The sequence below is a fragment of the Camelus ferus genome, chromosome 1 (assembly GCF_009834535.1).
Source record: "Camelus ferus isolate YT-003-E chromosome 1, BCGSAC_Cfer_1.0, whole genome shotgun sequence".
Taxonomy (NCBI): Eukaryota; Metazoa; Chordata; class Mammalia; order Artiodactyla; family Camelidae; genus Camelus; species Camelus ferus.
The window spans coordinates 564,480-579,960 of NC_045696.1; the positions used below are offsets into that span (position 1 = coordinate 564,480).

The window sequence follows — 15,481 nt, forward strand, 5'->3', positions numbered from 1 at the left end:
CATAAATGTCCTGCCAGCGCCGGAGCTCATCGTCCCTCCTTCCCGCCTCTGCCCTGTGACAGGAGCAACGGATCAAGGCCTGGACCATGTCCCAGCTGGTGGAATGTGTCCCCAACTTCTCGGAGGGGAACAACCAGGAGGTGAGGGGACTGGGCGTGGCTGGGGGCAGCACAGGGGCTCAGACAGGAGAGGGTTGTGCTTGGTGTGGGGCTTAGGGATAATTTTCTCCAAAAGGGACGTGCCCTATGAGGATGGGGGCTTGGACGTGACCAGCGGGCTGTGAGGATGTGGCGCGGGGTGAGCAGCCAGGCAGGGGTCCTGGCCTGGATCTGGGCGTGGGGTCTGGGCAGATCACTCGGCCTCTCGTGTGAAAAGGAGACCCCTCCAGCCGACCCACCAGGTGGGTGAAGGTCTCCGTGGGGCGTGGCCTCCCCTCCCCACACCTTACACGGCGGGCACTGCTGTTATCTTGATGTGACCTACAGGAAACTGAGGCACAGAGAGCTGGGTAGGCCTTCCTGCTGCCTCAGAAGGTTCCGGACCTTTCATGCACCTCCTCCCGTGCAGGCCACCTGGGGGCCGGGGCCCTGACCCTCTGTGACCCTGTCCTATAGATCACCTTCTTAGGGCCCAGGCAGCCCCTCTGCCCAGGCTCCTGCCTCCATGTGTCCTGCAGGGAGCTGCTCGTTCCTCCTCCCTGGGGCTCCTGCTCTGGGGAGTTGCCAGATGCTTGGCACCAGCTCCATGCCCGTGTCTGGGTCGGGGCAGGACAGGCATGGCCCCCCAGTCCCTGCTCCGTCCCCCACGGGGAGACCGAAGCACAGAGTGGCTTTTGTCCCCAGGTGATTGAGGCCATCTCCCGAGCTGTGGCACAGACCCCGGGCTGCACGCTGCTGGACGTGGACGCTGGCCCCTCCACCAACCGCACTGTCTACACATTTGTGGGGCGCCCCGAGGACGTGGTGGAGGGGGCCCTCAATGCTGCCCGGGCCGCCTCTCAGCTCATCGACATGAGCAGGCACAGAGGTGAGGGGCCGAGCACCGGTGGCCGGCCTTGCCCACAGGGCTTGCGGGCGGCATGGTACCGACAGGCCAGCCCGATGCCCCTTGGGCCCCATACACGTTTTGGGGGCCCAGGTGTGACCAGCAGTGAGGCTCTTGTGCTCTGAGCAGGCTCTGGGAGAGGACGCTCCCCAACCTGTCAACAGCCCACAAATCAAACACATTTCCTGGGCAGCAGGGTCAAAGGTGGGTGGACACCCAGGGAGCTGGTCAAAAGGGCAGGGTCTCTGGCCGCTCACAGTGGGGGAGGGAATGCACAAGTGATCCCATTGGTGAAGAGAGATGGAGGCTTATCTCAAGCAGAGGAGCCGCCTGACGGGAGGGGGACATGGGGGCCGCCTTCTCTCGGGGAGGGGGTGCTGCTGATCCAAAGCTGGCAGCTCCGTCTGCCCCATGGCGAGTCTTGGGTTTGAGAAGGAGGGGGAGACTTTCTGAGAGCTTGGAGTTACCCCTTTTAGGAGAGGATGGGGCTCCCTACAGAGATGCCGGATTAGCCGGAGTACCTGCTTCTTCCTGCGCTCCTGTGGTCTGAGTGGACGGCTGGTGTGCGCGTGGAAGGGGCCAGAGAGGGTGGGGTCCACCCCGCGTTCCCCACCGGGACCTCCCGTTTACCAGCCCCCTTCTCTCGCAGGGGAACACCCTCGGATGGGCGCCCTGGACGTGTGCCCCTTCGTCCCGGTGAGGGGCGTCACCATGGACGAGTGCGTGCTCTGTGCCCAGGCCTTCGGCCGGCGGCTGGCAGAGGAGCTGGGCGTGCCAGGTGAGTGCCCTGGAGCATGCCCGGTCCCAGGGGCTCCCCCAGCCGGGCCTCCTCCTTTCACTTCAGTTCCCACCAGCAGCAGCCATGCCTCAGGTCCTCTGCTCTTGGATCCTTCAAAATGCAGACTGTAAGGAAAAAAACTTATTAAGCGGATTTTTGACAGACAGGAATATGTCCCTCTTCTCCCACACTGAGACAAAGTGCAAGGCTGGGCCCGCGTCAGGGAGGTGCTGCTCCCGCGCGCGGGGGCGTGGGGCCGAGTAGCCGCCCTGTAAGGACTGGGCCTGACGGATGGAGAACCCTAACAATCTGCCCTTAACGGAACGACTTCACTTTGGGGAATTAACCAAATGGAGGCGAGGCCCCACACAGGGCCTCGGGTGGACACGTGAGCCCAGTCTAGCCCCTGCGACCTGGGCGATGTGGGCGGATGGACAGGCCTAGGGGAGGGACACACGGGGCGCAGTCTGTCACAGCGCTTGTGTGGGTGTTGGGAGTCGGTGGGGGGTTCCTTTGTGCAGCTTAATTTACGGGCAAGTTTATCGTTCAATGAAAATGTATTTTGGAAGGAAACACGACTCTCCCTCCAGCCCTGCACATCCACTCCTAATGCTTGTGGTCGCGTGCCGGCTTTTCCTGGGGCTTCTGTGCAGGGGCAGTAGGGGTGGAGTGGAGGGTCCCGCCCATACACAGTGCCCGTCCGAGACCCTCCAGGCCCATCCGACGAGGCGCAGAGGTAGGAGCGCCGCCAGCAAAACGGAGCTGCGGCAGGCCTGTCCGGTCGCTCCTCCGGGGACGGGGGCTCTGCGCGCCCACCGGCCGAGGGCCTGACCAGCCAGGCCCGCCTTGCAGTGTACCTCTACGGCGAGGCGGCGCGGACGGCGCATCGCCGGTCCCTGCCGGCCATCCGGGCCGGGGAGTACGAGGCCCTCCCTGAGAAGGTGCAGTGACCCGCTAGGTGGGGGGTTGGGGGTGGGCTCTGCGCAGGGGCCCTCCTTCCCCTTCCCTCACCCGGGGGCCCGCCCCACAGCTCAAGCAGGCCGAGTGGGCACCCGACTTCGGGCCCAGCTCCTTTGTCCCCAGCTGGGGGGCCACCGTCACGGGGGCGCGGAATTTCCTCATCGCGTTCAACATCAACCTGCTCGGCACCAGGGAGCAGGCTCACCGCATCGCACTCAACCTCCGGGAGCAGGGCCGCGGGAAGGACCAGGTGGGCGGAGCTGCCTCGCGCACGGGGTTGGGTTGGGGGACCTGTGGAACCCCGAGGGGCCCGCCAGGGAGGCTCAAGGCTGGGCCACGTGGGGAGCCTGTCTTTAAAGGACATTTTCCATGGAAGTGGGCAGGGCTACAGCTGTTGTTAGAATATTGCAGTATTTCCTCATGGATAGGGAGACAGCTGCTTCTGAGTCCCAGGTGCCCCCATGTGCCTCCAGGTGTCCCCAGGTGCCCCCATATACCTTCAGATGCCCCCGAGTGCCCCAGGTGCCCTAATCCGCACCACAGTCTACCAGGGCAGCTGTCACTTCGTTTGAGCATCACTCCTGGAGAAGGTTCTAGTTGGACGCAGGTAGACACAGAGACACCTGGTGAGGGGGTGGAGGGTAACATCCTGCAGACCTGTCAGCTCCCACCCTGGGGACCTGGGCCCTGCCAGGCAGCCAAGGCCCCGGGAGCCCAGTTTCCATCTGCAGACTCAGTTGTCTGCAAGCACAACACAAACGTATAGCATCTCCCAAATCCTTCTTTATGCTTCAGTTGAAGTCAGAGGTCAGAGATCTTCCTGGATGGACTGAGTCACCTCGAGGAGTGAGGGCTGAGAGCTGGCCTCTGGGGTGAGGGGTGGGGTGGAGGGAAGGGACGGGCCCACAGGACAAGCTTGTGTGGAGTGCTGGCCTGGAGGCAGCGCCTCATGTGGGGTGGGGCAGGCATCTCGGTGCTGAGCCCTGACCCTTAGGGGCCTCCGTTTCTTGTGGTGGGCAGGCCCCTCTCTGGCTCCACAGAGACAGTGGGAGAGCCGCCTGGCACTGGCCATCCGGGCAGCACCGCACAGGCCAGGCCTGCCTCATCCAGGCATCTGGGGATGAAGGGAGCCCCCTGGCCAGCTGGGCAGGAGGCTCTCAGAACGGGGCCCAGGAGAGGCTGTCAGGGCCAGGTTGGGAAAGTCTTGTCCTTTGCAGCCAGGACGCCTGGAAAAGGTGCAGGGCATTGGCTGGTACCTGGATGAGAAGAACCTGGCTCAGGTGTCTACAAACCTCCTGGACTTTGAGGTCACGGGGTTGCACATGGTCTTCGAGGAGGCCTGCAGAGAAGCCCAGGTGAGCAGGGCTGTGGTCCCCCCCAGGGCATGCTCACGCCCAGCCCCTGGGTGCTGACTTGGCCTGACCTCTGACCTCCCCAGGAGCTGAGCCTTCCAGTGGTGGGCTCGCAACTGGTGGGCCTGGTGCCTCTGAAGGCCCTGCTGGACGTGGCCGCCTTCTACTGCGAGAAGGAGAACCTCTTCCTCCTGGAGGAGGAGCACCGCATCAGGCTGGTGGGCTGGGCCCCAGGGAGGGTCGGGCTGGGCTGGGTTGGGCTGGGCCCTGGGCCAGGGTGGGGGGGCGGGGGCCCTGCCTGGAACCCCTGGCTGAGTCTGAGCCTCCTCCTCTGCCTCTTTGCTCTGTTGTCTGGGCCCCGAGGTTGAGATTGTGCTGCTTTCATTTGGGGAACTCTACTGGGGTTTTCTTTGAGAACTGAGATATGTTCCATCTTGTAAAACCTCTGCGGAGAGGACAGCGCCTGTGTCTCCTGGGGGGACCAGCACCCCTCCGTCCTCCTGCACGGGGGGGGGGGGGGTTGGCTGTGGACATGACACTCAGCGTCCATGATTATTCACAAAGTGGCTCCTTTGTCCCAGCTCCGCCTGGCCTGCTCTGGGTGTGGCAAGGCCTTGGCTGTCCTGTTGTCCTGGCCTCTGAGTCATTTTGTTTTGAGGGTGTTTCTCACAATGAGCACATGATTGGATTTCCCTGAAAGTTTTTGTTTTTTGGTAGTTGAGTTTATCCTTTTGTATTGACTAATTTAGCAGATATGTCTGGAATTACTTTTGTCCTGTTTTTAAGCATGTGAGGCTGTAGCTCCCCTCCGGTTTATGGAGGAGTTAGTCTAATTTTTAGGTATTTTGGTGATTACCTTTATTACTTAATATATTTATCTCTATTTTGATTTATTAATTTAAAACCTTTATCCAAATGTATCAATTTGATTTATCAGTTTTTCTTATCACAGGCGCACATTGGACATATCGTAGGTGTGGTTCCAGACCATTTCAATAAAGCAAATATCGCAATAAAACAAGTCACAGGAATTTTTTGGTTTCCCAGTGCATATGGAAGTTATGCTTACACTCGACTGCAGTCTGTTAAGTGTGCAATAGCATTATGTCTAAAAAAAGTGTACGTACCTTAAGCACTTTATTGCAAAAGAACGTTAACCATCATCTGAGCTTCCAGCGGAAATCTTTGTGCTGGTGGAGGGTTTGAAGTATTGCTAGACTTACTGAAATGTGATGGAGACACAAAGTAAGTAAATGTTGTTGGAAGAATGTTGGAAAGATGGTGCCAATAGACTAACTCGATGCCAGGTTTCCACAGACCTTCAGTTTGTAAACAAGCGCGGCCTCTGAAGCGCGGCAGGGCGAGGCCCGCCTGTGCCCCGGCTGCCGCTGTGCAGGCGAGAGAGGACGTGCTCAGCACTTGCTCCCTCTTCTCTTCCTGCGCCATTTCCTGGTTTTTTTTTTAGAGCTGTGGTATTTTTTAGGGGGTTGTTTCAGTGGCTAAGTATCTGCCTTAGAACCTGCCTCGAAAGGCGGAGACTCTGCCGCGCGCATCTTGGTGTTGGCTGGTCTGTGTCGCTCTCCCTTTGGGACGAGGTCTCACTCTTGTTTCGTTTCAGGGATGTTTTCTTCCGCTGTATTTTTGACCCAGTTTTCGGTTCCTTTCCTTCACAGTCATCAGCTACACCGAGGTAGTGTTTTCGTCCTCCACACGGTCTGTCTTTTCTCCGCTTTCTTTCCACTCCTCTCCGCCAGGTCCGCTGTGGTCTTCGGAGGCCTGGCTTCTCAGTCACTGTTGCAGTCTGCGGCCCGGTCTTCTCTCCAGCTGTTACAGAGTTTTGCGTAACTTTTAATTCTGATGTAATTTCCTCCTCGCAGAGAAGGTGCAGCAGTACCAGGAGCTCCCTCATCTCTAGGTCCACCCATCGTTTGCATTTTGCCCCATTTGCTCTATTATTCTTTCTCTGTATTCACATATAATCGCATTTCTTTTTTCTGGATCATTTGTGAGTAGATTGAAGCCACTGTGCCCTTAACCCTGAATTCATTCAGGGTGTATTTCTTAAGATCAAGGACGTTCTCTTACACAATCACAGTGCGACGTTCAAAATCAGGAAATTCAACCCGGTACAATCTAGTATCTAATCTGCGACCACAATCAAATTACATTACTGTCTCCACTCCAGGGTCCAGCCTAGACCAACAGTAGCTTCAGGTGCCTTGTCTTTTGTGGCCTTTAATCTGGGCCAGCCCCTTCCTTGACGGTGGTGATGGGCTGTAAAGCACAGGCTGGTGGTTTTGTGAAGTGCTGCTCGCTGGGTGCCAGGCTGACCTTTCTCGTGCCTTTAGGCAGGAGCAGCCCAGAAGTGACGTGGGGTCCTCCTCAGGGCCTTACTGGGTCCCTTGGTCAAGCTGGTGTCCCCTACCCAGGGTTATTCACTGCTATGTTTCTGTTTTCCCTTTTGTCGTTAATTAGCACTGCCTGGGGAGGAAGTTGAGGATGTGCAAATGTCCTGCTCTTCTTGAATTCCAGCCACAAGTTTAGCAGCATGGAGAATTTTCTGACCTCACCCTTTCTCTGTGGGAGCTGTCGCCTCTCTGACGTTTGTTTACTCCTGGTCAATGTGTTTCATACTCTCTTCTTTTTTTGGGGGGGAGGGGATAATTAGCTTTATTTATTTATTTATTTAATGGAGGTGCTGGGGACTGAACCCAGGACCTCATGCTTGCTGAGCACGCGCTCTACCACTGCGCTGTACCTTCTCCTTCACTTCTTTTCTTTTTAAAATGTATCATTTTATACTTTTTATCTGAAAGTTCTGAGGTCTGTAGTCCCGGAGGTCTGACTTTGCAGACCGCCGTGCCTGTGGATTCTCACAGCAATTACTTCTTCACGTGTTCTGTGATTTTTGATTGTGAGTGCCTGTTTGGAGTCTCATCTGTGGCAATTCTTGGTTAAAAGTTTGTGTTTGCCTCTTTTAGATGCTTGGGCCACTTTAGATGAGTCTTTTGCTCGGAGTTTTGGAACCACACAGTAGGGAGTTCTGCCTGAACCGCGGCCCGTCTCCCCATCAGGGACTCTTATGGTTAGAATTTCCAGGAGAGATATTTCTCCTGCTTCACCAGAGAGAAGGCCGAGACCGGAAGTGTCCCAGTTATTTCCTGTGGTGGGTGTTTTTTTTCCCTGTTTCATCTTTGGAGATGTCATCTTTCAGGGGTGTCCAGTCTGACCCCAACTTGTGCGGTCTTAGGACCCCCCAACTCTTGGGGGCTGCTCAGATGCCTCCAGGGTGGACCCACCTTCTGGGCGAGACTTTCTGGGCATTTCTGGCCTCGGATGGTTTCCAGGTGCTGAATCCGCTCTGACAGTTCGCTCCTCTGAGGTTCTCTGTGGCGGCTGCTGGCTCTCAGCGTGCGCTCAGCCCCGTCTCCGGGCTCCCGGGGAGGCCTCCCGACTGTCCCGGGGCCGCTGCTTCATGACTCTGAAGCCTCGCTTGCCCGTGTCTATTCTGCTTGGCTCCGGTGGCCCGGGGCTGTGCCGTGGGCACCTGGCACTGCGAGTGTCCGGAGCGTCTGCTCCTCACAGGGCTGCTGCCACCTCTGCCTCGGATTTAGGGGAGATGCACATCTCCCCCGTAGCGAGTCTCACATTTGGGCAGATCAGGCCGCTCCCGGACTCTAAGGACCAGGCAGATCTGGCCCCTGAGGAGCTGGAATCTTGTCCAAAGAGGCAGTTTTCTTGGTCCCTTCCAGCAGCAGGCTCATGTGGGGGCAGCATGGCTGTCAGTTCTCTGGGGGAGTCACCAACAGGCCCTGCTGTCTCGGGGCCTTGGTCTCCGAGTGGGCAGCACGGTGGGTGTGTCAGGCAGCCCTGAGGGTGCCTGAGGGCTTGCGGTCAGCAGGGCTGCTGGTGGGCAGGGGTGTGGCCTCTGCGCCCGGGCTGGCTCCCCACAAGGGTGCGGATGCACCACGGGCTCAGGCGGGGCCAGCACCAGAGCCTGCCTTGCTGGGGGCTGGGCCGGGCGGCTCCCTGTCACCTGCCTCTCTTCCAGGTGGTCAGCCGGCTGGGCTTGGACTCTCTGTGCCCCTTCAACCCCAAGGAGCGGATCGTCGAGTGAGTGACACCCCTGACCCCCACGCCTGCGTGCAGACACCTGGTCCTTCCAGAGCTCTGCTCTGTCGCCAGGCGTGGGGCTGGGGGCCTTTAGGGAGGGGAGGTGCAGTGAGGCCCCAACAAGGTCCTGCTCTGTCCTCACATAGCTCCTGGCTGGTCACAACCCCTCCCTGGGGCAGCTGCTCTGCAGACTGGGCCCTGTCCCCTCCCCATGCTGGTGCGGGTGGGGTGTGGGGCGGTGGCCTGGAGTCAGGGACCCTGGCCTGGCCAGCCCACACTCTCAGCCAGGCAGTCACTGCCAGGACCCTTCTCTGATACCCGTCCCTGCACGGCCTGAACCCCACCCAGCACCCCATCCCCGCAGGTACCTGGTCCCTGAGGGCGGGTCCCAGCAGAGCCTGGTGGACCAGCCCCTGTGTGCCTTCATCCGTGAGGTGGGCGCCCGCTCGGCGGCCCCGGGGGGCGGCTCCGTGGCAGGGACCTGTGCAGCCATGGTGAGTGCAGGCCCGGGTCAGGCGGGGATGCTGGGGAGGCCAGGGCAGGGCCTTGGGGCAGGTCACACACAGCTCTGCTCGCCCCAGGGTGCCGCGCTGGCCTCCATGGTTGGCCTCATGACCTACGGGCGGCGCCAGTTTGAGCACCTGGACGCGACCATGCGGCGTCTGATCCCGCCTTTCCACGCAGCCTCGGCCAAGCTGACTGCGATGGTGGACTCTGACGCCCGCGCCTTCGAGGCCTACCTGGTGAGTTGCAGCCCTGGGCGAGGTTGGGGGTCAGTGGGCAGTGCTGGTCTGGAAGAAAGGTGGGCCTGGAGCACAGGGGGCTGAAGCCCAGAGAGGCTGGAGGGACAGTGGTCGGCTTCTACTGGGCCTTCCCTCCCTGCTGGTGCAGGGCTGAGCCCAGCAGGTCTGGTGCAGGCAGGACCCCGGGTTGGAGTCTCTGTAGGGCTTGGTGGGGGGAGGGAGAGAAGGACAGCTGCCCGGAGGGTCAGCCAGGCTCAGTGTCCCCTGGCCAGCTGCCCCTTGAGTCCCCTTGGTGGGTGGCACCCAGATCTGCCCACGCTGGAAGGAGGCAGGGTCCCCAAAGGAGAACTCACATGCCAGGAAGGGCTGGAACAGAAATCTTCACAGGGGAAATGCGGGTGAGTCAGGGTCTCAGAGAGACCAGAGAAGACATTCAGCCATAAGACAAAAAGCAGGCCACTGGAGAATGTTCACATCACACGGACACACAGGTGGTTAGGTTCAGACAGCGCTCACCTAGGAGGGGAGCAGAGGAGGGGCCTCCATCAAAACCAGGGGCAGAAAGGTCGAGATGCAAGTTCAAGGCCAAGAAGCCCCAGGGCAGGTCCGTGAGCAACCCCAGCAGAGAGGACCCGGGACAAGCGGGCGTGAGGGAGCTCGGACTCCGTGGGTGTAGGAAGACCAGCCTGAGAAGGTGTGAGCTTCACCGACACCAGGCATCCCAGGGCCTTCCAGACAGAGCCGCCCCGCCGGCAAGACTGGGCGTGAAGGGAGGACGTGGACCAGGGGACCTCCGGGAGGGGACCTCTGGGAGCTGGGCACCTCGGAGAGCATGAACAATCAGAGCTCCGTCTGAGGAAGTTGTGATGCTGGAAGAGGTGACCGTCTGACTGGAGCGGGTCTTCAGGGAGGCATACAGACCGATACCCTCTTCTGTAAGGACTCTTAAGGCTGAATTTCACTTACTTGCTTTTTAAAATAAGTGAAACCTTCAGGGGTTCAGAGTTCACAAGGGCAGAAGGTAGCTGGTGCCCCCAGCACACCTGCCCTGCCCCCCGAGCAGGTGCAGCTGCCAGTGCCCAGTTCCTGGGATATTTGTGTACATTCCTGTGGCCCCAGTTTCTCTTTTTCTTACACAAATGGCTCAGTTTTGCCTCATTAGCCCTTCACGTGACGTTCTCCTGGAGTGGGGACACCCTGAGGCCCGCTGGGCTGCCTGGGGCGGAGCCCTGCTGGGGATGCAGCTGGGACACGCAGGGTGAACAGACAGTGTCCGTGCGGAGGCGTGTGGTGGACGGGCAGTAGGAGTGACTCGGAGAAGGACTCTCGCCCCAGGGTGGGTGCGCCGCTCACTTGAAGGGTGCTGTCCGGCGGGCCTTGTAGAGGTTGTGCGGTCCTCACGCCTCTTCCCCTGACCTGCGAGCTGTCAGACGGGGCGGTCTCGCAGCCTGTCTCTTGGTGCCGCCCTGGTGAGGGCGGCTCATTGCGGGCGGGGCAGCGGGAGGAGTGTTTGCCCCCTTTTCAGGGAAGTGAGTGTCCTTTTCTTCTCCGTCTCTCGTGGTGAGCTCACTGGGACTCTTCTCGATCCAGGAGCCCCAGCTCGTGCTTTGACCTTCATTTCGCTTGTACTGGTTTCTGACAACGCGAGCTGTGTCTTTATGTCGCCGAGTAGTCAGTCTTTCTGCTCTTTCCTGTGTTTTGTGTCATAGTTGAACGGCCTCCCCAGGCCAAACTTACTGGACTTCTCCCTCGGAGTTTCCAGTCGCCGGTGCTGATGAGCTCACGACACTGAGAGGTGACTAAGGAGAAACGTCAGCTTACATGTAAAAATTAGTGTGTAATTATTAACACTAAAAATATTACAAATTCTTACCACTACAGATTAGAAATAAGACAAATATAAAAGAACTGGAGGAGGAATTCGAAACATGAAAATCTAATCAAAAGGCAGGAAAGAAGAAGAAAGACAGTTAGCGAAGCGGAGTGGTTCAGAGAAAACCTAAACCAAAACGACGAGACAGAGACACACCCAGCCAACAGTCACCCGCACACATACGTGAGCCGGGGAGACACTGGCGCGGTTTATGTTCCTGCTGAGCAGCAAGAAGAAGGACTTCTGAAAAAAAATAAGGGAACCGCCTTATCTTGCACCAAATACGTTTGCGATCTCTGGATGGAGTCAGAAGCTAGATATATACCTCCCTCTGCCCCCTAGACAACCTCACAGTAGCTCAGAAAATACGTCCAACTCTGGGGGCCAGGCCTCCTCAACCAGGCACAGACGTGGCCTCGTGAAAGACAGACGTGATTAAAATTAGCAGAGTTCTGCCCAGTGGAGAAGCCACCACCAGGGTCTGGCCACACAGATCCAGCAGGGTCCTGCGTTCATGGAAAGGAGCAACGAGCCGTCGCAGGACAGGACACCAGCGGGGCCCCGGGGAGGTTGGTGTGTCAGGAGGGGCAGAATCAGCTTCTGGGGTCCTGGGAGAGTTTGCTCTTGCGCAGGGCTGATGGCCCAGCTGACTGGTAACAACTTCGGGGTGGAGATTTGGCCAAATCTGCAAAACTGAAAGGCACAGTCCCCACCCAGTGATCCTTGGACCTGTCCAGAAGCCCTGCACGTGGGTAGGGCTGGGACACTGAGGTGTGAGCGGGAGAGCCTGGACATGGCCGCTCACAGCACAGGGTGCTCGGATGAGGACAGGCCTGCCCGACCCAGGGGAGTCACACACCCGCGTGACCACTGCTGGGTGGCGCCTTTGGGGAGGGAGGGACATGCCCTGAACTTTTATGTCTGCTCTTTGGGGGCCACGCAGTTGCCTTGAATGGAGCCAGTGCTGTGGGGAGGTCAAGGGTTGGAGGATTTGCTACCCTTCGGCCCCTGAGGGCACAGCCCCCTCCTCTCTAGTCCCTCAGTGCCCAATGTGGAGGCCTCGCACCATGTTGCCTTCCTCTGTCTGGGGCCGAATGCCGAGAAGTTTAATCCACGGACCCACTAGCAGTGCTCATCCGAAAGTGTGTCTGTGCCCGGTTGCGGCGCTGGCCCTGGAGCTGTGGTCCGGGTGTGGAGGCTACCTGACTCCCCCAGGCCCCTGTGTGGCCAGAAGGCCCTCTTCCTCAGTCACTCCCTTGGGCGTTTCTGTGTTTGCTCTGACAGAAAGCAGTGAAGCTGCCCAAGAACACACCTGAGGACAGGGACAGGTGAGTACAGCAGTGGCCGTGGGGTGCCATACCAGGCTGTGGACGCCAGGTGCCCTGAAAGGCCCTGGTACCTTTCAGTCCACCTCTGGTGTGTTGTGCCTAAGGAACGATGTCCCTGTGGCCCCCCCAGTTCTGCCTGCTTGGGGTGGAGCTGTTGGGTGGGGCTGGCGGTGCCTGGGTGCCCTGGGCTTGGACCACTGAGCCCTGCCTTTCAGGCGCACAGCTGCCCTGCAAGAGGGGCTGAGACAGGCGGTGGCCGTGCCCTTGGAGCTGGCGGAGACAGTGGCCTCACTGTGGCCAGCGCTGCAGGAGCTGGCCCTGTGTGGGAACCTGGGCTGCCGGTCGGACCTGCAGGTACAGGGAGGGGTCCACTGCCCGCTGGGTGTGGGGGCAGTGTGGAGGGTCGTTGGGCACCACAGCTGATCACTGTATGTTTAAGGAGCCCGGCCTGGACCCGAGCACTTCGCAGGGTGTCTTGGCCGGCCTCAGCCAGCAGGGCCGGCTCAGTTACCCACCTTAAGGTGGAGAACTAAGGGTCTTGTTCAGAGCATCCCAGCAGAGAGGCAGAACCTCAAATGTGTCTACAGAGTCCATCCCTAACCATTTCCACAGACCCTGCCCCACTCCTTCCCAGCGCCTGTCCCTCCAGAAAACCCCACAGCAGCTCACAGATGTGTCCACAGCTGGTGTGCGGAGGGCGTGGGGACCAGGGACATTAGAGCAGGTTCTATAGCCTGTCCTGAAGCTCCAGGGCTCTCAGGGTCTTTACAAGACAGACACCTGTGTTTGGTGTCCAGCCCTGAGGCCCCTTGAGAATGCTGACAACGTATGGAAGCTGCTGAGCCCAGAGACCAAGGTCCCTGCGTTCTGGGCACCCCCTTGGCCCATGAGGCCTGTGAGCACCTAGCACACGGTGCTCACTGTTGAAGGCCTCCTTGTGGCCTGCTCTGGCCAAGGGCCATGCAGCTTTGGTTGTGGGGTCATGAGCACTGAGGCCAGTGAGGTGTGGACCAGGCTGTGGAATGGTCAGCTGAGGGTGGGCCTCTGAATTCTCAATGGCGTGGGGGCCCTGGGACACCCCCAGGGAGGGCCAGGCCTCTATCCAGTGATTCCCCAGCTCCAGAGGGCTGTGTAGATGCTCCCCCTGCCCGTGTGACCTGAGGGGGAGGGCTGTGCGGGAAACTGGGCTCCCGAGGCTCCAAGACTTTCCCCCATGGCCAGGGAGAGGGCCGGGAAGTGACCGGCCTGGGCCTGAGCCGTGCGCCAGGAGGCTGGCTTCGCTCAGATGAGAGGAGCTCGAAGCGGGGGTGGATGGGGGGTGTGTTACCTCCGTCTCTGGATGGGCCTTCTATGCTCGGAGAGAGGGCCGGGGACTCCTCAGAGCCGTCCTGCCGCCTTGCGGGAGCTCCCGGGCGCTTTGCGGACAGGGCACGAGCTCCTGCGGCCACGTCCCCGGCTCCGGAGTGGGCCTGGCGAGCCTCTGCTGGTCGCCCGCCGTGGTGGCCGCCCTGTCACGGTGACTCTTGCAGGTGGCAGCCAAGGCCCTGGAGACAGGCGTGTTTGGTGCGTATTTCAACGTGGTCATCAACCTGAAGGGTGTCACCGATGATGAGTTTAAGGACCAGGTGTGTAGGAGCGTGGGCCAGGCCCCAACGGGGGGCTGGAGGTCCACCGACGTGGGGCCTGGGCACCTGGCCAACAGGTCCTTGAGGGAGGGGACGTCCGTCTGATGAGACGGTCCCGCACCTCCTGTGGGTGGATGAGGCCTGGCCTGCAGAGTGTGGGCACCGGCGACGGCCGAGGTCTTCTTTCAGGGTCTCTGTGGAGGCCTGGGCGCCTGCCAGCACTCCCTCTTTCCCTCCCCTGCAGCTCTGGCCAGGCTGGGGACCCCGAGCTGGGCTGGGCTGTAGCACTGGCAACACGAGGTCTCGAAGACCTGTCACCAACCTACGCCATTATTCCACTGATAATTTAATTGCTATTGTTATTAGAGTAAAATTCACAGAATGTGCAGCTCACCTGGTTACATGGTACAATTCAGTGGCATTAAGCACATTCATGGTGTTGTGAAGCCACCACCGCTTCAAGTTCCAGAACTTTCTCACTCCAGAGGGGACCCTGCAGTCACCTGTTCCCAGCCCTGCCACCACCCATGTGTCTCTGTGATTTGCGACAATCTTTAAAAAGCAATTTCCTGGCTCGGAATGGGAGCACTGTGGCCTTTTCGAAGGCCAGCCTGTCTGCACCTGCCTGCTGCAGCCAGGCTGGGCTTGGCCATCAGGGAAGTCACTGTCCACCACCTGGGCACTGAGATAAAGGACAGACTACTTGAGTGCTGCCCCTTCGGGCATCGGGGACTCAGCCCTGCCCTGGGCAGTCATGGCTAAAGTGGGATGGCCCAGAGCGTTGAGACTGGGGTCTGGCTGGCCCCACATCTCAGAAAGGAGAGGGGCCCCTCCCACCCCCACCAAGAGACCCATGAGGAGCTGAGGTCCCCAGGTCAGGGGCTTGGGGTCACCTGGAGTGGACACGCTAGGGAGGTGGCAGAGAGGCCTGGCCAGTGGGGTGATGACCAGGTCTCTCTGTCCGTCAGGTCCGTCAGCGCATCTCCAGCCTCCTGCAGGAAGCCAAGACCCAGGCAGCACTGGTGCTGGACCGCCTGGAGGCCCGGCAGGAGTGACAGCCGGGGGGGGGGGACCTCCCTGTCGGGAGGACAGGGCGGCTGTGGGGCCCAGAGCGGGGAGGGTGTGGGGGGCAAGGAAAGGGGGGCTGTGGTGGGGGTGGGCTCTGTCTGGGGTTGGTGGTGTCACCCTCTGTCACCTGCAGCCTCCAGTAAAGTCACAACACACCAGTGCCTGTGGAGTGCCTGCGGGGTACCACAGGGTGGGGGCTGGGCAGGGCTGAGCTGAGTGGCAGAGACAGGGACTCTGGGACCTACGTGCACGAGGAGACGGGTGGGAGGAAGTGGGGGCACAGCATGAGGAGACAGGAGCTCCTGGGGTGCCCGGGGAACAGGGCCTCATAGCAGGACCCCTCACATCTCACGGAGGGACGAGGCCTCGCTGCTGCATGGGTGGTAGAGTGCGTAGTCCTCCGAGGTGAGGGGTGGCCGCGCCAGCTCCTCGCAGGGCAGGAGAAGGGGAAAAGGAGCAGGTGGCCAGGAGTTCCTGGGGAGGTAATGGTGACATGAGGGCCAGTTCCCGAGTCCGGGCCGGAAGAGGGGAAGCATCGGACCCTGGGGTTCTGGGTGGGGGGTGTCCCGGGCACCAGCGCTGACTTGTCTCTTGAAA

General features: G+C 59.8%; 1 protein-coding gene across 3 annotated transcripts; it reads left to right on the top strand.

The window, feature by feature from the left end:
- On the top strand, positions 1–14,951 carry FTCD (formimidoyltransferase cyclodeaminase). Of its 3 annotated transcripts, XM_032488216.1 has the most exons (15): positions 55–140; positions 235–297; positions 843–1,026; positions 1,694–1,822; positions 2,675–2,763; positions 2,853–3,032; positions 4,000–4,137; positions 4,221–4,352; positions 8,186–8,247; positions 8,612–8,741; positions 8,829–8,990; positions 12,148–12,191; positions 12,407–12,545; positions 13,721–13,816; positions 14,785–14,951. In XM_032488216.1, the coding sequence occupies exons 2-15, from the start codon at positions 286–288 to the stop codon at positions 14,869–14,871; spliced, it is 1,584 nt and encodes a 527-aa protein (XP_032344107.1). In that variant the 5' UTR covers positions 55–140; positions 235–285; the 3' UTR covers positions 14,872–14,951. The 3 variants fall into 3 exon arrangements, with proteins under 3 accessions (XP_032344085.1, XP_032344107.1, XP_032344116.1); XM_032488194.1 differs by lacking the exon at positions 235–297 and having other exon boundaries at positions 1–140; XM_032488225.1 differs by lacking the exon at positions 55–140 and having other exon boundaries at positions 283–400.
- Positions 14,952–15,481: the final 530 nt, after the last annotated feature.

What these genes read in the sequence shown, in the direction of transcription:
- FTCD (XM_032488194.1), top strand. Translation starts at nt 87, where the DNA reads ATGTCCCAGCTGGTGGAATGTGTCCCCAACTTCTCGGAGGGGAACAAC. An exon ending in CCCAAGGAGCGGATCGTCGA is followed by an intron (nt 8,248 to 8,611) that starts GTGAGTGACACC and finishes CCATCCCCGCAG; the next exon opens with GTACCTGGTCCCTGAGGGCG. An exon ending in CAGGGACCTGTGCAGCCATG is followed by an intron (nt 8,742 to 8,828) that starts GTGAGTGCAGGC and finishes TGCTCGCCCCAG; the next exon opens with GGTGCCGCGCTGGCCTCCAT.